Source organism: Acanthochromis polyacanthus, chromosome 10 (genome assembly GCF_021347895.1).
Source record: "Acanthochromis polyacanthus isolate Apoly-LR-REF ecotype Palm Island chromosome 10, KAUST_Apoly_ChrSc, whole genome shotgun sequence".
Lineage (NCBI taxonomy): Eukaryota > Metazoa > Chordata > Actinopteri > Pomacentridae > Acanthochromis > Acanthochromis polyacanthus.
This window is the reverse complement of record NC_067122.1, coordinates 21197334-21220828: the sequence shown is the minus strand read 5'-3', so window position 1 is coordinate 21220828 and position 23495 is coordinate 21197334. Positions and strand designations below refer to the sequence as shown.

General features: G+C 41.8%; 1 protein-coding gene and 1 long non-coding RNA gene across 2 annotated transcripts in view; one reads left to right on the top strand and one right to left on the bottom strand.

Moving 5' to 3' along the window:
• Nucleotides 1–23495, top strand: part of LOC110948098 (uncharacterized) — a 94181-nt gene that overhangs the window by 6110 nt on the left and 64576 nt on the right. The window lies entirely within an intron of this gene.
• LOC127535700 (uncharacterized) lies at nucleotides 7206–21570 on the bottom strand. The gene is made up of 4 exons (XM_051954236.1): nucleotides 19056–21570; nucleotides 15499–15687; nucleotides 15278–15382; nucleotides 7206–14046 (listed from the first exon to the last, which is right to left on the bottom strand). The coding sequence occupies exon 4, from the start codon at nucleotides 11753–11755 to the stop codon at nucleotides 10181–10183; it is 1575 nt and encodes a 524-aa protein (XP_051810196.1). The 5' UTR covers nucleotides 11756–14046; nucleotides 15278–15382; nucleotides 15499–15687; nucleotides 19056–21570; the 3' UTR covers nucleotides 7206–10180.

Sequence of the window (23495 nt, the reverse complement as noted above, 5' to 3'; positions counted from 1 at the left end):
AACTCCAATCCAAATTTTGACCAGGTGAGATCTTCCTGTCTCTGCCTTTCAAAATAAAAGCACAGCACAATTTCAAAATAAAAGCCTGCGACAGTCTGGAAATGCCAGTTAAACATCTCAGCCTCACACAGCCTTTAGAGTAACTCCAATCCAATTTTTGACCAGGTGAGATCTTCCTGTCTCTGCCTTTCAAAATTACTTTACAGCACAATTTGCCAGTTAAACCTCTCAGCTTCACACAGCCTGTACAGTATCTCCAATCCAAATTGTGAGCAGGTGAGATCTTCCTGTCTCTGCCTTTCAAAATAAAAGCACAGCACAATTTGCCAGTTAAACCTCTCAGCTTCACACAGCCTTTAGAGTAACTCCAATCCAAATTTTGACCAGGTGAGATCTTCCTGTCTCTTCCTTTCAAAATAAAAGCACAACACAATTTCAAAATAAAAGCCTGTGACGGACCAAAAAATAACCCTCTCCTGTCCAGCTCCGGACATGCACACATCCCGAGCCCCTCCCACGATTTCCGCGTGCGGGAATTGTCTAGTTTATTGTTACTTTTGTGAGTTTCAAGTGATTTCAGTGAGAATTGTGGGTTTTTCCTTCTTTAACTGAGGGGTACCAACAATTTTGTCCACGTGTGTATGTCTTTTCTATGCTGTTCGCAGGCCTAATTGGAAGATAACTCATCCTTGTCTCTTTTCTAAGTATAGACTCAATTCAGAATAAATTCTATTTTGTAAAATAAACACTCAAGAACGAGGCCAGCTTAAGTGTCCTGTGAATCTAGAGATGAGTTCATCAGCTAGTAGGTTCTGATAAATAACCACAGAAAGGGGTTACTTCCTTTCATTTCTGAATTACAAGAGTGACAGTTTTGATAAAGAGCAGAGACCACAATATCTTCAAAGGGTAAAATAAAACGAAGTGCAAAACATTTAAGATGCGATATACTTTCTGTGCAGTTATGAGTTTTCACTCTGACAGCATTTGGATCCGTTAATACACTAGGAGGAGCTAAAATGAGTCATCAGGCAAACAGATTAAATGTAGGCTTAAGTCAGGATCAGTTTAAGTAGATCTAACATCTTAACAAATTCCAGGTGTTGTTAAAAATACTCTTCCTTTCCCAGTATTGTGTAGGCTGATTCACCGTCATACTGTCATTGTTAATATTATTAGTACCATACGTGTCTTTACTGCCATGATAAGCAAAAGTTTCTCCTGTGGAAAAAAAAAAAAAAAAAAAAAAAGACCCTTTGCTGACAACCGAGGGAAATTTCAAAATGCTTTAAAAGTGGCAGGGAAGTAAGGAATTCTCGCAAACTGGTGCAATTTTTTAGTCAAAGTTTGCTATCAGTGGGTATTTTTATTATTTCATGGAAGTGTTTACAAAAACTGTAAACATAACTTCTCAAACCACCTTCTTGTCAAAGCAAAGTTTGGTTTATTGTTATTTAAGAATTCAGTTCCACCTACACTTAAACATATTGCTGAGAGACAGAATGAAACAGAAAGTGGTTTCCCTGCACATACTGGATAATTAATCGGCATACCTGGCATGCAAAACATGCAAAACATGGGCTCCACTACGCTGTGTAAAATTAACATGTTTAACCAAATAATGTTTTCTGTATATATTAACAATATTACCACCCCAATAATTACTGAAACATTTTTTAAAAAACTACTCAAATCCATTGAGTTTTTTGTGACAAGGTGTAATCTCACCTATCACCACTGGAGAGCACTCATGCTGTGCAAAAGGTTTAGAAATTCAACAAACAACAGTGTGGAACAATACTCAGAACATCCCTTTGCAATATTTCTTAAATGTTAAAAGATTTAAATTGCATCACTTTACAATAATTTAATTCCAAGTTAAACAGTCGGGTATTTACTCATGGGAAAAATGAGAAATTAACAGTTTAGATTTACTGTATTAAAATGCAGCCCCCACAGTAGGAACTCAATGAAACAAAACTCATTATGCCTTTTCTTTTTAGCACCTTGTACTTCCACCTTTATTTCTGATGACAGACTCAATCCTCCTTGCTGTGTTGTTCAAATTTCTGGAGATGTTCTACAATAGATGTTCTTCTTTGCTGCAGAGGTTGTGTTACTATATGTTTCTCTTCAAAATAGCCCAAGCGTGATCTCTATAGAAACTCTTGTGCGTTTTTGGCAGTGTACTTTGGATGGTTATCATGCTGGATTATTCCTCTTCTGCTAAGTATCTGCAGACTCGGAGTTACCTTGTCAGCCAGAATTTTGGTATATCCACAGGCATTTATGGTGCCATCTCTAAAAGTCATGCTCAACACCTTCATCACACTCACATCTCTGTGTTTCACTGTCAGGACTATGCATTCACTGAGGTAGTTCTGGCCAGGTTCACGCCAAACTAGTTCATCTTGACCATCAGCTGACCATAGAATATGCTCCCTATAGTCATCAGGCTTCTTTCTGTGTTCTTTAGCAAAGTTTCATTATGTAGTGTTGTGCCAAAGAGTTTTTTTTCTTTGTCTAGAAAGGTTGACATCAGTTTGCAAAGTCCTTCAAAAGTGTCTGACTTTTCAGAGTCTGCATTTTCAAATTAGTCTTTCTAAACTATTTGTTTTTGAGTATTCATAAGACCAAATATTCTACTGTTTAAAATAATTCAGTGCAGTTTTGACTCATCTGACATAAAAATGAACATTGTACAGGACTGTCATCACTTCTATTGTATACTGTATGTCCTTACAGACAGGATGCTTGTAGCATTCAAACATCTGTGCATTCTTGTGAATTGTAGAAAGTTTCCAAGAACTGAATTGTGAACAACTCTTTACAGAACAGCCCAGGATGAGACCTTACCTAAGACTGGGTAAGATTTTATTTTGCTTTCATTTTGTGAGCATTTACACTTGACCTGAACTGGGAAAATATGGCTAAAATCTTCTTTCCTTTTATGCTTTGCAAAGGTTGAGCCTCTGTGATGATATGAAGTGAGTGACTTTGCTAAAACAAACACTGCAGCTCTTGCTAACTTCTCTGATTCCTGGAGGTACATCCCTGACACTTTATCTCTGGGCACAAAAAGCTGAAAATAATCAGTGCCATAAAAGCTGTTATGCTAAAAAGGCAAAAAAAAACAAAAAAAACAAAACAGTGTCAAGCCTGAGTAGCAGCAAACAGATGGGTTGCATTTCTGTATTAGTAAGTCATCCATCAATGACACATTCAACCCAACATGGTATTTTCCAGTTTACTTCCCTGATATAGCAGTAAGTGTGTTTTTGTGGTGAATACATCATCACAAGCTGCTTCCTTTTCACGGGGAGCTGTGGCACATACACATACTAGTGTGCTGATGTGATAACAACACTGCAGTTGTGATAAGCGCTTCACTTGAGCTGTACACGCTGAGTAGCTGTCAGCTTACAGCCGTGTTTATGACGTCATTTCACAAAGCACAGTGTATGTGCATTAATAATAAATATCAAAGCAGTAACTGAATTTTGTTTTTTGCTTGTTACACATGCATGTGCTGCGGATGTACATGTACTTTCCAGGAAAAGAGAAAATATTTTGCCCTCGGTGGTGCTTGTTTTTCGAGGAAATTTAAATTTTTATCATGCGGTCTCATGTAATTGGATAAAAGGAGCTATTAACCTCGAATGCCTCCCATCTATCATACCCTGTGAAGAATATCAGGCAGGATGAGTCATCGTAATCAGACACATACAACCTCCTGACATGTATTCAGCAACGTGGGGACTTTATCAGAGTGGTTATTACGTGTGTGTTCACATAGTACAAGCTGTGTGTTTATGCCTTCCATGCCATGGATATCATCTTTACCTTTTGTTTTCAGTGTCATAATACTTTAAATATGGGAGTACGCAAATTCCAGGCTGAAAATAGACAATACAAAATATTTCTGATAAATGGAGCAAGTTGTTTTACGAGTGATCATGTCCAACACACAACAGTGGTTGATGTCAGTTCCTTTTTCAGAGTCACTCTGTCTCATTGCGTTCAGTTCATTAGTTCTGAGAACACAAATATTGCAATAACACTGAATCTAATACAGCTGGAAAAGGTGGTCCAAGTTCAGTTAGACAGAGAGGGAGAGTTATGGAGACACTTGAAATCCCAGATGAACCTCCAAACACTCTGCTGCCCATACATGGACACAAATTAGGATGGAATACTTTATCAGAAGTAGAGCGTGTAGTTTCCTGTTTGAAAAGGTGAACAAAAGCATGTCTGCAATCATTAGTAGTGATTTGTATTAGGAACCAGTGATGTCTGATATGAGGCCAGCTGGCTTTAGAAAATTGTTTATTTGTTTCAATAAATTACTTTTTCAAAGTGCTTTTTGTCACACTCCCCCTTCTTGCTTTTGCACATTGTAGCTCTACTTAAAACCTCATTTAGATCCAAATGTGCAAAAGGTAAATTCTAGCAATTTTTCAACTGGTTTTAAGATTTTGATCAGGTCTCTATGCTCTCGACAGCCTATGAGGTGTCTACGTATACATGTCTATGGCATGAACAAACTCACGTTCTGCCATCTGAGACATCTGCTGCTGAGACAGAGTCTGGCACTGTGCCAAGCTCTGCTGGGCAGCGCTGCTAAAAGACCACACCCAAATTTGGTCATATACATCATAAAATTCAACACATTTTTTTGACATATTTTGATTTGTTCTACTTCATCCCAATGTGTGAAACATTGTTTTTATTTTAACAAGAAACTTTATTTAGAAAGAACAAAACTACATACAATATAAACAATAGCATATATTCAAAATATATATGCAACATCAATAACTAAAATAAAATAATTATTGCATTAAATAATTATTTTCCTAATGTCACATGTACTAATGCTTCCCAAAAATGTGTAATATTGTGGCAACTTCAATATTAATCATAATTTAAGGAAATTCAAGTAAACTGAAAAATGCAGCCCTGGTCGCCAGTCCGCCGCTGGACAACACAATAAGCCCCTGGAGTCGCCAGCGGTCGGGGCAAATGTCAACCGGTCTCATTATGTCGTCTGGTGTCGGACCGCCAACAGCCGCGACATATGGCGGCGGTGGCTGCGACCGTGGCTACTTTGTCCGGCGACATAATGAGCCCCAGAAACCGTCACAGCGACTTCTGGCTGAGAAACGTTGTCACTAGGGCTGGGCAAAATATCGATTTAATCGATTTATCGAATTTGTTGCTAAAAAAGATTTTTATTTTGCAAACTCAAGTTTTTTCCCCGCAGTTTTCCGGCATCTTTCGCTTTCCGTCCGCCCATTCCTTGTGGGCTTCCATAGCGCAGTGTGACACAGCCCCCTTCCCCGTGGCAGCGGCAGCATGTAGCAGAGAACTCATTCAAAAGAGAGGCACAGCTAACTCAATCACTTGGAACTGGTTCGGTTTTGATGCTTCAGACGAACAACAGACAAAGCCTCGCTGCAAAGTATGTTTAAAGGCCGTTGCTACCAGAAGCAGCAGTACAACAAATCTGTTCCAGCACCTGAAGAATAAACACTCAGCAGAGTGGGAGAAGTGTACCAGGCTCCGACACGATGACAGCAGCTCCAGCACCCCTGCTAAAAGGCAAACAACACTTCCCAAGAGCATTACAAACTGTGTGCCGTATGATAAGAATGGGGCGCGTTGGAAAGCGATTACAGAGGCCATCACGTCTTACATTGCCACGGACATGCTGCCAATTTACTCTGTCGAAAAGCGAGGCTTTAATCACCTGTTGAAAGTGTTAGATGCAAGGTACGTTGTACCCAGTCGCAAGTATTTCGCCGATGTGGCGCTGCCTCACCTGTACAATACCACTCGGCAAAAGATCCGCAACGAGCTGGAGGAGGTGGCGTTTTATTCTGCCACCACGGACATGTGGTCCAGCTGGACAATGCAGCCGTACATGAGTCTCACAGCGCATTATATAAACGACAGCTGGACCATGCACAGCATCTGCCTCCAGACAGCATATTTCCCCGATGACCACACCGGTGAAATAATTGCCCACAGATGAAAAGATGCTCTCAGTTCCTGGGGAAATTGTTGAATTACAGAGCCTCATGAACTTGCGTTATTAAGTTGTTCATTAAATTGTTTACATGTGTTTTTTTATTCTGAGGACAATTACAGCAATAAAGTTACTTTTGACAGTATATCTGATGTCTGCAGTAATTTTTAAGTGCATTGAAAGAAAAAATCGAATCGAAACTCGAATTTTTCTTTAAAAAATCTGTCACCGTTAACTTCTAACGAATATCAGGTTCAGTTAGCCAGGTACTTGCTAGCTAAGGTTAGAACAATGTATGCTAACATTAGCGCTAGCTAAAACATGCTATCACACACACGCTCTCGATCGTAAAGCCAAAGGCAGATACACATTTACTTGAAATTAAGTTACCGTTGTTGGTATATAATGTCTACCGTTTAATACTCACCACAAAAGTTGCTTTTCGTGCCACAGGCTCTCTGAAAGCGAGAAACAGCAGGACCGATTTGTAGCACTGGCAGCTAGCAGTGACACTTTTTGTGGCACCGCCAGATGCCACGGTTAATGCCACTGTTTAGGGAACATGCCACGGTTAATACCAGTACTTTTACCGCTGTTTAGGTGAGATGCCATGGTTAACGCCACTGTTTAGGGGATGCCACAGTTAATGCCAGTATTTTTACCGCTGTTTGGGCGACATGCCACTGTTTATCCCACTGTCTGAGGGAGATGCCATGGTTAATGCCACTGTTTGGGAGAGATGCACGGTTAATGCCAGTACCGGTACTTATACCGCTGTTTGGGGAAATGCCACGATTCATGCCACGGTGCATTGGGATCTTGAAGTTGTTTTTTTTTTGTTTTTTTTACCAGCACTCCAGCAACTCTGCTATGAATGACAATCAGCGTTTAGCGCCCTCCTTCGTCTCCATGCTGTTCTGAAGAATTCTCATCAGAGCCTCACACAGAAATAAGGTTGTGCAATTAAAAGCAGATGAAATTTAAACTGATTAAATTGAAAGTAAATATTAGTTACTATTAAAATTTAAATAAAATACAGAATACAAAAAAGTAAATTAGTAAATACAGTAATAAAAGACAAAATATAAGGTGTTTTCTGTCCTCAATAGAATGTAGAGGTGTCTAGCTTGACAGGTAGATAAACAGGTCCTTTAAATAAACACCCCGGAGTCAGCAGGTACGTTCAGGTTGTTTACTTGCAGGAGCACTGTGAAACTGTAATACAAAAATGACAAAATAAGAGATTACAGACTGCTTGTTTCACACCAACAAACATAAAATCCGTAGTTATTATGTACAATACAAATAAACACAAGTACGTACCGAAATCAGGTAAGTAACAGATAAGCAAGAAACCGCCAATTAGCTTTGTGCTAACTTAATATAGAAAACGCCATAGGCCGGCTAACGTATTAGCATTGGTCCGGTTTTAAAGTTTCTCACACAAACTATTAACTTCACAAACGACCAGCACAGGTAAGTTAAAACTAAAATGTAACTGTCACTTACAGACATATGCTTCGTAGGGTTGAACACAAGAAAAGTGAACGATGGACAGAAAAAGACTGCTTCTGACTTTTGGTGGAAAAGACAAACCAACTACGGCAAGCCCGCATGAACAAAAAACTAGCAACACAGTAAACAATCGCCTTCCTCTCTTAAAGGGGCAGCACACTCCCTGCCTGGTATAATGAACTATACCACTATGTCTTTTTGAGTAACAGTACTACTTCTTAAGCAGGTCTTGAATACACCCTGGGTGTGCCACCTTTCACAACTCTAACATCCACTTTACGAACCCTGTTGTCTTCACCAGGAAAGGTGTTTACAATCAGTCCTGTAGGCCATTCATTGAGCGTGGCCTGACTGTCTTTTAGTGGAACAACATCTCCAACTTGCAGGTTAGGTCGATCTGCTTGCCATTTCCTTCTTGGCTGGAGGGTCGTCAGGTACTCCTGATGCCACCGTCTCCAGAATGAATCAGCCAGACTCTGGACTTGTTTCCACTGACTTCGGTAGAGATCCTTGAGGTCGAGATTTCCTGAAGGAACAGACACAGAGTCAACCTTTTGTGTCAGGAGCATAGCATGAGTGAGCACAGTTGGCACGTCGGGATCCGATGACACAGGAACAATTGGCCGTGCATTCATTATGGCAGCGACTTCCGCAGAACTTCATGTGAGAGACTGGGGGAATGCACCTTGAGCAACATGCCATCTAAAATGCACCTAGCAACCCCCATCATTCTTTCCCACACTCCCCCCATGTGGGAAGAGTGTGGGGGATCGAAGTCCCAAGTACAACCTTGGTCTTTGAGGTATGACTGAAGCTCTGCATTTCCTGGTGTTATGCCAAGTTCTTTGCATGCACCAACAAAGTTCGTCCCTTGGTCTGAACGAAAGAGCTTTGCTGGACCCCTGATGGCAGTGAATCTTCTGAAAGAGTTTATGAAGCTCGACGTAGACAGAGACTCCACCACCTCCATATGGACTGCTCTTATGACCACACAGGTAAACATGACGGCCCAGCGCTTGCTTTCAGAGAGGCCTCCCCTGGTACGACGAGCACAGACAGTCCACGGTCCAAATACATCTACTCCAACCTGTGTGAATGGAGGAGCTAGGGTGAGCCAATCAGCAGGCAAGTTGGACATCTTTGGCTTTTTCATGCTTCCTCTTAACCTCCTGCAGGTGACACAATTATATATGATGCTTGATATCCGTCTTTTTCCTCCCAGAATCCACAGCCCAGCAGACCTGATTTCTCCCTCAGTAATGTGTCTACCCTGGTGTGCAACTCGTTCATGGTAATACTGCACCAACAAGGTAGCAATGTGATTGTTTTTGGGGATGATTATGGGATGTTTCTCTTCCCAAGAGATTGCAGCAGATGACATGCGGCCACCAATTCTCACCACACCATCTGTATCCAGGATAGGATCGAGTTTCCTGAAAGGACTGCACCTTGAAACAATCTCTCCTTTGGACAGGTTCTTGGTTTCCTCTTTAGAGGCCTCTTGCTGTACAGTCCGGACAATTACTGTCCTTGCTTGTGCAAGCTCATATGCCTTTGGTAAATGTTCCTCCGGAGCTTTAGAATAAGATCTGACTTTCTGAATGAGCTTGGCCACTCCATATGTAAGTAGCTTCCAGCTGGAAAAGCGTTGGAATCTGTGTGAACCAAGCAGTGTTTCAGAAGCTTTTGTAGAAAAGGTCGTAACCAGTGGACGTATGTCCACATCCGTGTCTGGTTCAACAAGTTCAAAGGACTCTATGTGGGTAGGTGAAGCTCCATCATCCTTTGTGAGAAAGGAAGGTCCTGAAAACCAGTTTGTCTCTCTCAAAAGTGTAGCTTGTACTGGCCTTGTGCTATGGTCTGCGGGATTGGTTTCTGTGCTGACAAAGGGCCACTGTTCTGGCTGTGACGACTTTCAAATGTGTGTGACTCTGTTAGCGACGTACACATAGAATCTTCGGTTGGTGTTGTAAATATAACCCACCACGACTCTAGAGTCAGTGTAGAACTTCACTGTGTGTATTTTGATGTCTAATTCGTCTATTAACTTGTCGGCTAACTCAACAGCCAGCACGGCTGCACAAAGCTCCAGCTGGGGCACAGTATGGATGTGACGTGGCGCTAATTTGGATTTCCCCATGCAGAATCCTACGTGACTGTGCCCTTTATCGTCAATTGCTCTGAGATAGGCCACCGCTGAGATAGCCATGGTGGACATGTCAGAGAAGACACATAGTTCCCTGTGCTGTGTGGAGAGCAAGGAAACAGGTAGATATGGCCTTGGTATGTGAAGTTGCTCAAGTGCTGTAAGTGAGTCTTTCCAAGACTTCCACCGAGTCTCTTTTTCAGCGGGCAATGGGGCATCCCATTCACAATGCTCAGTACATAGTTCTCTGACTACAGCCTTGCCTTGTATGGTTATTGGAGCCACAAACCCCAGCGGATCGAATATGCTGTTGACTGTGGAGAGAATACCTCTACGGGTAAATGGCTTCTCCTCTCGTGAGACACAGAAGTTAAAGCTGTCTGTTTGGAGGTGTCAGTTGAGACCTAAGCTTCTCTGCAGGGGTAAAGGATTCACTCCTAACTCCAAGTCTTTCAGCCCCTTTCCATGTTCCTCAGAGGGAAACGCTGTCATCACTGTGTTATGTTAGAGGCAATCTTGTGCAGTCGGATATTTGAGTCAGCTAACATTTGTTTGGTCTTTTTCAGGACTGGGATAGCATTGTCATCCGTGGGAAAAGAGGTAAGTCCATCATCGACATAAAAGTTCCTGAGAACGAACTGTTTTGCTTCTGTGCCATATTCTTCCTGACCTTGTAGAGCCGTCCTTCTCAAGCTGTATATGGCGACAGCAGGAGAAGGGCTATTGCCAAATGCGTGTACAGTCATGTGGTATTCTGTGGTCCTTTTGGCTGGGTCGTTGTCCTCAAACCAGAGGAAACGTAAGAAATCGCAGTGTTCCTGACAGACTTTGAAGCAGTAGAACATTTGTTCTTTATCTGCTGCTACCGCCACAGGTTCCTTACGGAAGCGAGTGAGAACCCCCAAGAGTGTATTATTCAGGTCAGGACCACTCAACAGGATGTCGTTCAGGGAGACGCCATCGAGCTTGGCGCTGGAGTCAAACACAGCTTGCACCTGGCCTGGTTTAAGCGGATGGTAAACTCCAAATATCGGTAAATACCAACACTCTTGTTCCTCACTGAGTGGCGGGGCCGTTTCAGCATGACCTGTCTCAAAGATCCTCTGCATGTGCTCCTTCATGTCTCGCCTTTTTTCGAGCATGTGACGTAATGTTGAAAAATGCTTAACTGCTTGTGCTTTGTTGTTAGGGAGTCTGTGCCTTGGATCTCTGAAGGGTAGTGGTGCCACCCAACTGTTTGTGTCATCCATGGAGACCTCCCGGTCCATTATTTCCAGAAAGGCTTTGTCTTCCAAAGACATGGTTGGCTTGTCGTCATGCGGCATTCGCTGGAAGACTCCTTCACCCAGACTGTCCTTTTCTTCAAACAGGTCATTCATTTCACTAACCCTTGGAAAGTGATGGTGAAGCACTGAAGTACCAAACTTCTCTGTGATGTGGAGGCTACTGGTGCAAGGATCAAACAGAGACGTACGGCCATTACTCGGCACATTAGTTCGGTAGATATTGACACAATCTGGTTTGTGGGCTCTTCCGAGACAGATTTCCCCCACAGTGACCCAGCCCAAATCGAGACACTGGGCATAACGTGAGTCATGGGGTCCACTACATTGTCCACGCACCTTGTGAACCCGTGGTATGTCTTGACCGAGCAGGATTAAGATGGCTGCTTGGGGGTCTTGAGCTGGGATCTTGTCCACAACCCGCTTGAGGTGTGCATAATGTTTGGCAATCTCCGGTGTGGGAATTTCAGACATGTCATCTGGGAGCATGTCACATTCGATGAGAGTGGGGAGTGGAATTTGAGTTTTGCCATCTAATGACTCTACAATGAAGTTGTTAGCTCGTCTGCCTGTGGTTTCAGTGACCCCTGAACAGGTTTTAAGGGTGTATGCTGTCGTGCCTTCTGCCATACCAAACAGTTCAAAAAGTTCAATTCTTGCCAGAGACTTATTGCTCTGCTCATCCAGAACAACATAGACCTCTGTCCCGCTGGATAAACTCTGACAAGGCAGATTTTGGAGCACGATCTTGACCCGGCTGTAGTTCCACAGATAGCGGTGCATTTTGATGTGACAGCTTGAGGGCAGGGCTGGCCCTAGGACTTTGGTGGCCCGAAGCAAGATTTTTTTTGTGGCCCCAAAACATGCACAGGGCAACTACCAAATCATGTGCACAGTTTGCAATTGGGTTAAAACACACATGCATATGATTAACAGCATTAACGGATTTATGTTTTATTGGAATAAAGACAGGGACAAAATGCGAATCACACACTTATTGTGGTGTGGCCCCCTCTAGTGGATGTGGCTATAAACAACGGCATAGAGTATTTATGCCAGCGGCCGGCCCTGCTTGAGGGGTTCCTTCTCCCTGCTCCCCGCCTTGGTCTCTCGGCGTTACAGAGGTCTCAGTTATCCATGGAGCTGGCCCTGGATGTAGTGCAGTAGGGTGGCTGTCACTATTGCATTCTCTGCACTGAACACTTGTTTCACAGTCTGGATGATGCACAGCACCTATAGCAAATCTTCTTCTCTCTAAGATAGACTTTTCTCTCATCCAAGGATTTGCTCCTGAAACCACGAAACTTTCTAAGGGGGTGTGGTTTGTTATGGAGCGGACATTGTTTGTCTGGGTCAGCCATTCTTTTTTCTGGGGGGTTGTCACAGCTGCTGTCAGAATATACTGAGACCTCTGTCTTTCTGATGGAGATGCGTGTTCTCATGTTGTGTTTAAAGGAATGCTCTGCCTTTCCTATGCTCGAACCACCTGTGAGTGCAGCAAAGCTTCGGTCGTTGAGTGTTTTGGCTTGATCACAAACAAACTTTACAATGATGGAGAAATGTGGGTAAGACATCCGGTGACTTTCCTTGTACCGGGATGCTAGAGAGACCCACTTGTCATGTAGGGAGTATGGCAGCTTTTGGACTATTGGAGTGATGCCACGGGATGTGTCCAGGCAAGAATCCATCTGTTCTGGCAGCTTCAAGTTCTAAGAGAATGTCTCCCAGCTCTCTCAGCTTTCGATTTTCTCGGTTTGAGATTTTTGGGAAATCATCAACTTTCTTAAAAAGTGTGTTTTCTATTGCTTCCGGTGAACTGTAGCATTCTTCTAGCCTTTGCCATACCATGCTCACCCCTGCCGCTGCGTCGTGGATGTGGACTGCCCGGATTCTCTTCGCATGCTCGGATGATTTTGGTCCGAGCCATTTACACAGCAGATCAAGCTCTTCCCTTGATGTCAGGTTTAAGTCCTCCGTAGAACTCTGGAAAGATGCCTTCCAGGCCCAATAATTTTCTGGATGATCATCAGACCTTAACAGTCCAGAGCTTACCATCTCGCAGCGTATTAAATACTTGGCCAAGTCATTTGTTGATGATGAACTGGACCCAGTGGTTCTAGCAGCGGCACCCATATGTAGCTGTGGGTTCTGGTAGCAACCGCTGGATGGTCCCATATTGTGTGGTTGCATTAGGTAGCCACAAGTGTCTTTGGATGGATTTAAGCTGTGCAGATGTTGTCGTTTCAGATGGCCAATCCTGGATGAGCTCTGAGCATGAGGTAGTATGGAGTAGCATTGTCCTTCTGCTGGAATGTTTGGTGAACAGGTAAGTCACAGAATTCGTAGCTGCTGATCTCGCTTGACTCCTTTTTACCTTCCCCCATATCGTTGTCAACTGTCTGACCGTTGTCCATTGTTAGCTGGCGCATTGGTGTTGATGTGGGTCCTGGTAGCGTTGAGTCGTGGTGAGTCTCAGGTTTTGGTTTCTCTGTGTACCTACGCTCAGCACATTCACTTTTTAGGCTAGCACAATCTATCTCTCCATATTCGTTCTCAGCAGCTGCTTCCAGAACATTAGCTTCAGCGATGGCAGCTGCGGCCGCGCTGTCTAGTTTCAGCACGTGTAGAGTGGCTTGTAGCTCCGCTTTCTTTCTAGCAGCCTTGGCTGCAGCCTTTTGTTGCTCTTCTTCAATGTATGCTTGTGCTTTAATCATATCTGCTTCTCTTTGTGCAAATGACGCTTGTGCACTTGCAGCCTCTGCTTTTGCACATGCTCTGACTGCAATGGTGCTGGCTGAGGACTGCTGACTGGCTCGTGAGGCACTGGAACATACTGATTGTGTTTCAATATCATCCATAGTCTTTACTGCAGCTTTGATGACAGAAGCAACTTTGAGTTTCCACGAAGCTCCACTTTCTGCAGGTTAGCCCGTTAGGCGATGTCTTTTCACTATTCTGTCCTCAATAGAATGTAGAGGTGTCTAGCTTGACAGGTAGATAAACAGGTCCTTTAAATAAACACCCCGGAGTCAGCAGGTACGTTCAGGTTGTTTACTTGCAAGAGCACTGTGAAACTGTAATACAAAAATGACAAAATAAAAGATTACAGACTGCTTGTTTCACACCAACAAACATAAAATCCGTAGTTATTATGTACAATACAAATAAACACAAGTACGTACTGAAATCAGGTAAGTAACAGATAAGCAAGAAACCGCCGATTAGCTTCGTGCTAACTTAATACAGGAAACGCCATAGGCCGGCTAACGTATTAGCATTGGTCCGGTTTTAAAGTTTCTCACACAAACTATTAACTTCAAAAACAACCAGCACAGGTAAGTTAAAATTAAAATGTAACTGTCACTTACAGACATATGCTCCGTAGGGTTGAAAACAAGAAAAGTGAAGGATGGACAGAAAAAGACTGTCTGCTTCTGACTTTTGGTGGAAAAGACAAACCAACTACGGCAAGCCCGCATGAACAAAAAACTAGCAACACAGTAAACAATCGCCTTCCTCTCCTAAAGGGGCAGCATAAGGTGTGTGTGTCATATTTTTCTTGAACAACTCTTAACCATTTTAATACACTATAAATAAAATACAGAATACAAAAAAGTAACATAGTAAATACAACATAGATGGTGTGTGTGTGTGTGTGTGTGTGTGTGTGTGTGTGTGTGTGTGTGTGTGTGTGTGTGCCCATGTTTTTGCTATATTGTGGGGACTAAATGTCCCCACAACTGCAGGAAAACCGAAAACTATGTCACTTGTGGGGACCTCATTTCGGTTCCCACAAGTTTAAACAGTGTTTTCTTGGCCATGTTGTTGTTACTGAAAAAAGTAAAAGTGCAAAAACGTTTCTTTAGGGTTAGCCATTGTTTTGGTTAGGGTTAGGGTTTGGTTAAGGTTAAGGTTAGGGTTAGGGTAAGGGTTAGGGGTTAGATATGAATGGGAGTCAATGGTATGTCCCCACAATGATAGCAAGACACACACACGTGTGTGTGTGTGTGTGTGTGTGTGTGTGTGTGTGTGTGTGTGTGTGTGTCTGTGTGTGTGTGTCTGTGTGTGTGTGTGTCTGTGTCTGTGTCTGTGAGAGAGAGAGAGAGAGAGAGAGAGAGAGAGAGAGAGAGACAGAGAGAGACGGAGTGTGTGTGTCAGGAATGCATGTTCAACATGTTTTCAATTGCGTGTGAATGGCTTTATGTGGGAGTGTGTTTAATATGAGTGGCAGCAAACAAGTGAGATGTGAATATGTCCAGGTCCATTTTGATATGATATTTACAGTGGAAATGTGGAAATACTCACATCATTAGGTTGAGGTTGTGGGTCTGAGGTTCCAGTTTCTGGATCATCCTGAGAGGCCACGGACAGGCTCTCATCAGCTCTTCTGGAGGTAGATGTACTCCTGCCCTTTTCCGGATAAAATGAAAAAGAATATACAGGGTTAAGTATCTCACCCTGCCCTGTGATTGATAATAGAATATTTACATTTAAGAATGCTAATAGCCTTATGATGATACACCTACTCTTTGGAGGTGAACTGGGAAGCTGAAGATGGATGGAATAAGAACATCTCTGAGTCGGACAATCTGACCTGTCCAGTCAAAATTGCCCTGCTTAAAATGTCCACAGCTAAGCAGGAATCACTTGCAGTGAATCCTTCCCTTCTCAAAGCCATCTCCCACTTCTTCCTCATATCTTTGTCTTTGGGAAACCTTCAAAATGAAAACGGAATTGGGAGAGTCTATACAAAAACATCTTACAAAAGAGGTCAAGCTTGTTTTCTTCCTTCAAATTTCTTACAACCTTTCTTCAACAAAACTCCTATTTTGATGCATATCTGTCGATAATGAACCAAAACTGCCAATAACCAACTGTGAATAACCTTGTTTGCAAACTATTCTACAGTCAGATGTTCAGTTGTCTGAATTTTTAAGTAAGTAGGTGGGTATGAGACATTAGAGGTAGCTTACTGTTGTTAGGGTGAATCACATGTGAATAATACAGTCTGTGCCACCTGTGTAAAATTCGCTGGTCAGTGTTATACCAGCAATATTTGTTTTAGCATTCCTGTGTCAGTTGTAATCTAAGTCAGTGTTATGACTTACAAAGTCTCAGTTCACATACGGGTCAACACCGGCACTAAACATAGCCTAGCTAGCTGGCCACGATTTCGCTGGTGGGCAGAAATACATCCATCCATCCATTCTCTATACACCGCGGGCATAAATACAGCACAGTAATATTCGATTCACAAAATACAACCAATAGTAAAGTTCAATCTTACTTGTGAAAAGGATTGTTCTTTCTGCTGCTGAACTGTAAGTAGGATGACCGGTCCAAGATGGTGGCCGCATTTCTTGCGCCCCAGCAACCAATGTGGCGTCTACTCTTTATATGTCTATGCGCAAAACACTGGTTCATTCCATCTTTCCAGGAAGGTGGGGGGAAGGGTTAATTTTCTATTTTTCCAAAACACATTACGATAATTGGGGCTGCACAGTGCGTAGTGGTTAGCACTTTCGCCTTGCAGCAAGAAGATCCTCGGTTAAAATCTCAGCCTGAGCCTGGGATCTTTCTGCATGGAGTTTGCATGTTCTCCCTGTGCATGCGTGGGTTTTCTCCGGGCACTCCGTCTTCCTCCCACAGTCCAAAAATATGCTGAGGTTAATTGATGACTCTGAATTACCCATAGGTGTGAATGTGAGTGTGCTTGTTTGTCTGTACATGTCGCCCTGTGACAGACTGGCGACCTGTCCATGGTGTCCCCTGCCTTCGCCCGAGTCAGCTGGGATAGGCTCCAGCACCCCCCGAGACCCTAGTGAGGATAAAGCGATGTATAGAGAATGGATGGATGGATTACAATATTTAAGACAGATAAATTTCATTACATAAATGATATTTGCCTACTTTATATAATCTTCTGTAAATAATTATTTGACACTGCTGTTATAAGTTTGTGAAGAGTACGTTCACACATCCACTAATGGACTAAGCCATGTCTTCAACCCTGTCAAGATGTTGTTGCGGAACATTTTCTCTTTTGATAATGTGTCATTGTTCTCTGGATTTGACCATGGACTCCACACATCACCAAGACACCCGTCGTCCCAGATTATGGATATTGTTTGCCCCTGTTATTGGTATACAGATGATTAATAAGTTGAAAACACTAATAGAACAGCATTTAAAGCATGTGAAAAAGCTTTTCCCAGACAACAATATAACACCAAAACAACATTATTTTATTCATGTTCCATCCCAAATTAAACAATTGGGACCAATGGTCTGTTACATGTGTATAAGTTTTGAATCAAAACACTGCTTTTTCAAACAATGGGCCTCAAAACTTAATTTTAAAAATGTCTGCAAGTCATTAATAAGACATAATCAAACGTATGAATGTTGTCATAATGTAAGTAGTTTTGAAAACCCCATTGTTTGTAATGAGTGTACTTTGGGCCCAACATCAGAAGTAAGCAACATGTCTTACTTAAAAGAAAAGATGAGGGCATTCCTTGAACTCCAGGCCTGCAGCGATCCCATCAGCAGGGCCTTTTCCATGTCCTGCCTGCAGAAAGTTTCAAGTTGTTCTTTTGAATCCAATCTGAAAGGGAATTTTATTCAAGAAGTTTTTCTTGGACCTGTACTGGGTGGTTGGCCCATCACTAACAACATGCAGTGTGCTGCATGTGCTACTCAGTTCAGTGCTTTAAGGTAGGGAAGCACTGTGTTCAGATGAGCCCAGATGGCTGGTGGGTCGTGGCGCATTGATGGAACAGAGAGACACCACCCCATTTTTAGTGTGAGCTCCACCTGTATGGAGAGTGACCTGTTGGTGGGAATCACCAAAATGTACTGCTTGAATCTCATTTGCATGTTTACATCTATAGTTTTCTGCAAAATTAATTTGCAAGACAATATCATCTTCTCTCATGTTTTCCTTCAGGGCCCTGAGAGCAGAATACTGATAAATGATTTTGTAGATGTACTTTCCCATTTTTTTTGTTAAGTTGCTCTGTATAGTCCCATGGACTTTTTCCTTGATTGTGGAATGAACTTTGAAAATTTCTTTTGTTTCCATCTTTTTTTAGTCTTCTCCCTCTCTTTAACCTTGCTTCTCCATTCAAACCACCAGGTTTGTTCTCTTGCATCAAAGTCAGAGGTTGGCAATTCCTTGGCCTTGCAGTCAGGGCACTCTCTGTACATGCATAACTTTAATTGATTAAATATTTCAAAATACCAGTCCTTCATGTCGTCCCGATCAAAAAAGCAAAGTAGACAATTAAAAGTTATCTGAATCGTAAAATTTCATTTCATGGTTTCCGCGTGGCAACGCTGCAAAGTTGATGTAAAAGTTTGCCATTTTTTTGTGCGTGATGAATGGCTGCCATTCGTACATAACGACTCCAATCCGAACCAAATTTTAAACACTTATTGACCCTTCCTACCTGGACACATTGGCAGTGAAATTTTGACAATCGGCATTAGAGCGCCCCCTACAGAATCAAAATAAAGTCTGTATGGGGAGTAAAATTATTAGTTTGTCAGAAATGAATGAAATTTGGGTGACTATTCTTTCATGTGGTCCTGATCAAAAAACCATATCGTAACCATGTTGTAATTTTAACGGTGTTGCCGTGGCGATGGCTGAAGTTCCCCATGTTATTCTAATGGGCCCAAGTGAAAAATCTCCCATTGTATTAAATTTGCCTGTTACCATGGAAACATCCCAAATTTGACACATAAATTCTGCAGGTCAAAAACGTAAATGGTATCCATGCAGTATTTTGGACGGTGTTGCTGTGGCGATGGCCAACATGTCACATATTGTCATAATCCAGCAATGAATGAGCATGGCTCCTGTTTGCTGCTGTTTGCACATTTGTAAATATTTTGATGAAATTCTGATGTACGCTCACCAGAAAAAAACGGGGAGGGTCAGGTCGGCGGTCGGCAGCCGGCGAGGGCCTTTTGATGCCGCTTGCGGCTTTAATATATTGTTCTTTCTCATACAACATTTTTCAAGACAGACATTCTTCTGTTGTTGCTTGAGCTTTCGATGTATCAGCTGCTGGCTTACCTTTACATTCTCTTGCTGAGTTAACACTGAAGGACGGACCTGTGACACTCAGTCTAGGTGTTGTCTGGTTGTGTGCTGCACTGCATGTACAGTATGTTGGCAACCGACAACATCCTCAGGTCTGCAAAGTTTTTGTCTTCATCACCTATACAACACAAAATAGATTTCTTTATTACATATTGATTTCTTCTGAAATAATAGTATTCCTCACATCACTAATAGCACCAAAGATGACAAATATTCTTTTACCTTTTTTTTTTTTTAAATTTTCCTTTAGACTCTGTCAGCAGAGATTATTTACAGGATAGATAGGCTATCAAGGACACTCACCTGGGACAGGCAGCACAGCATACTGGAAGCACTTATCCAACCTGAATGTTGCAATGAAAACATCGCCAACACCATAAAGTTTATTTTTTAAGACTTTCAAAAAGAAGTCTTATCGAAGTTCCAGGCATTTTCAAGAATAGAGTCAATGACTGAAATGAGTTCATGCCTGAAGGCATAAAATTCCCCGAGTACACAGAGGAGCATGTCTTTATTTCACAAAAGAATGTAAAAAGATGTGATGAACAGTTATAGTGTGATGGTTTTCCTGTGACGCAGGGCAAAAAAACAACAACATTGTTTTGCTCAATGTCTGAGCAGCCCATACAGCACAAGGAAAACTGTTTTCTACTTTTTAGATATGAGATGAAACAATTGGAGTGGATAATCACACAAGACAACTACCTTTAAGAAGCCGATACTGAATTAGTGAAAGCGGTGTTCATGCTTCTTGTCCCAGCCAGACACTCTAGATTCTCTGTTGCACCGATGGAGGAGTTAACCAACAATATCTGCTGCAGCAAGTCAGAGGTCACATTTGCTAGCACAGAATGAATCATCTGGGGGAAAATCTAAATTCTCCACAAAACACTATATTAATTGTTTTCAGAGTACAATGACCATTATTATACCCTGAGACCGAGCGCTCGAGAAATTTGGCATTTGCATAACTCGTCAAAGAGCTATTCAACCAAATATTGTAGGTACTACACAGTTTTGTCTCAGAGTGACAGTGTTTTTATGGGAGGAAGAATGCTTCAGTTAGCACTAGGTCATAATACAGATGGGATGTGCTGGTAGCCAGAGTAGCAGACGAGGTGGGAAACACCACATTGCAAAATCAAGTGCTTCCTTCACTGGGCTCAGCATTTTTTTCCAGTATTTTCTGCAGAAATACACAGTTACTGCTTGCAAAAACGACACAGTGGAGGAATACTCAGATCTTTTACTTAAGTAAAAGTAATAGTACAAAAAAATGTTACATCACATTAAGTGAATTGCCTGTTTTCAAAAATCAGCTCCAGTAAAATCTGAATTATTATTGTTATCACTAACTACACTGAGGTATCTCAAAAATAAATGTATTCCACAGTCATGACCCCTTTAACAGTTGCATTATTATTTTATATGATGCGCGATCAGATTTTTAATACAAATGCATCAGTGCAAGTACCATTTTATATACTGTTTATCCATCTATCCATTCATCCATCCATCCGTCCATCCATCCATCCATCCATCTATCCATCTATCTATCATTTAAAACAACATAAATCTGGGCTGTCATCAGCTGTTAATTTTGGCAGAAGAACAAAGTGTTGTCTTTGATCTTTGTGTTTTTTTTGTTTTTTTAAATAGATGATTAAGCCTTTCTGTGCATCAAATGATTATTGAAATGATGAAATGAATCCATCTAAGACAATTAAGGGGGAAATATCTCAGCTGACTACTTATTTTCCATCTCACTGCTTTTAATTATAGAAGCCAACAAGACTGGAAACCATTTTCCAACAATGCAATCAATTTCATAACTTTATCATATGTAAAATCAATATGTTGTTGCTGAATAGAATGTAAAGTAGCACGGGTTGTATGTACTCAAGTTAAATACCTCACAGCTGTACTTACACCACCAGTCAAAAATTTTAGAACTTCCCAGTTTTTCCAGTTTTTTTTTTTTTTTTACTGAATTTCAGTTCAATTGCAACGAATAGCTCAAGTTAGTAGAAAGGTACGCGGTGAACTGCCAGAGGTTAAAAAAAGGTAAGGTTACCCAAAGCTGAAAAATAATGTACATTTCAGAATTATACTAAAAGGCCTTTTTCAGGGAACAAGCTGTTCTGCTGTTGCTGTCAAAATTTAGGACAAGGCAATTAACGATGGAAGAGAGACAGACCATCATAACACTTAAAAATATAGGTACAATGAGACATTAATATGTATAACTTCCAATAAAAAAATTTGAAAAATTGGGGTGTTCTAAAACTTTTGAGCAGTAGTATATGTCCTGCACTTTAGTTGTAGTGTTCGCCAGTGATGTTCAAACCATGGCACTCATTTCAAATCTAGCTTTTAGTCACTTACATTTGCGTAGGGATTTTTAAGTTTAAGTTACCATAAAATTCAACTGTATACTACAGTGTACTGTCATAGTTTCTCTGATGTTCGTGAAGTGCAGGTGGAGAAGAAACGTCCGTTGACACTGACTTGCTTAATAATAAGTTTATTATAAGGAAGAACAGCATTGATCAGACAGAGAGACTGTCTGGGAGAATCCGGCCAAATGAATCACCCCGAACAGCAATCAGAGATCATATTTATATGTTTTGGACAAGTATGAGGTCACAACATATGTTTCCTAATTAGAAGACATCTGGTCATGGAACAAGACCCTAAAGAACAACCCCCTATCATTAACACACCCAAAGAGTCATTAGGACCCCAAAGGACAATTATCATTACCTGGACATAATGATCCCCAATCTAATCACAGCAATGACTTCCTTCAGCAAAAAAACAAAAACCAAAAAAAAAAAAAACCCCACATCTATTCTAATAAGCAACATATATCCCAACATATATCTCAGATCAGATACTGCAGTACACTGTGTACTGTTTTACAAATTTGGCTCAAACTGTATCTTCCTTTGATGACCCAGGATTTTAATGAACACCTGCAGAATGCCAGCAAAACATTTAGCAAATCTGGGTGATGCTGAGTAATTTTCTTGTTTATCATAATTAGTCTGATGCAAATAAAAATGTAGCCGTGCAGTCAGTTAGTTGTCAACCAACACTTAAAGACAGGATGTCTTTCTGTAGAGTTGTCTAGCAGAAAGGTTGAGGAAGGATTCAAGCAGGCATCAGCAGATTTCTCGAATGCTGTGATTAGATTGGGGCTCATTATGTCCTGGTAATGATAATTGTTCTTTGGGGTCCTAATGACTCTTTGGGTGTGTTAATGATATGGGGTTGTTCTTTAGGGTCTTGTTCCATGACCAGATGTCTTCTAATTAGGAAACATATGTTGTGACCTCATACGTGTTCAAAACATATAAATATGATCTCTGATTGCCGTTCGGGGAGATTCATTTGGCCGGATTCTCCCAGACAGTCTCTCTGTCTGATCAATGCTGTTCTTCCTTATAATAAACTTATTATTAATCAAGTCAGTGTCAACGGACTTTTCTTCTCCACCTGCACTTCAGGAACAGCAGAGAAACTACGACACTTTAATCCCCTTATATGATCAGTGTAAGTTGTAGCATAATGTTATGACGAACAAACCCAGGAAAGTATGTCCTGCAATGCTACACTAACATGGTTAGCTCAAAGCTAGACACTCCGATAATGAAAATAGTACTGTGCAATTAAAGCATCAGGGGGCAAGTGGTGTGTGTTTTCACTTCCAACAAGCAGGAATCTATTACACATGCAAAAATCCTCATTTATGTTGCAATATTCTGGTCAGATCTTTTCCTCCTAGTGGGAGTGTTTTGTGAGGGTCACAGTTGTTTTTGGACTTGGATAGCGAATTCCCGTGAGATGTATCACAACAGGTTTGTTGACAGAGCAGCATGGCAAGGGACTGGGCTTAGCATCCCAAAAAAAAGCCCAAACAGATGGTCAGGCCAGAGAGCACTGCCTCATGGAAATGCAACATGACAACAGTAAGGAAAGACTGAACCCTCCAGGTAGAGGAAGATAGATGAAGTGAAACAACAGCTCACAGAACCAACAGGTGTTAGCTGTCACTAACCCAACAGGAAAGAGACAGCGGAGTGATGTTAACACAATGATGCTGGTCGAAAACTGTCCACCAGCCGCCCACTCACGTTTCTGTTTCGCCGCTCACATAAATGTCAAGCTCTTAAGCGCTTTAGACGACGCCTGCCACACTTTATGCTTCACATTGCCCATCTAATTCAGGATTGTGCCCGTCACCTGTTTTTTTTTTTTTTTTTTTCCTGTGGCTGTGGAGCAGCACAATATCCCTAACAAGGTTCATTTGACTGGCAGAGCGTGCCAAGTCCAGAGACAGAGGAGGCTGATGGTGGACCACAGCCCAATGACTCACTCTACAATCTGTGACCCCAGGGGCTGACGAGTGCC

Coding starts and splice junctions, on each gene's coding strand:
- LOC127535700 (XM_051954236.1), bottom strand. CDS start 11,755: ATGCACCGCTATCTGTGGAACTACAGCCGGGTCAAGATCGTGCTCCAA.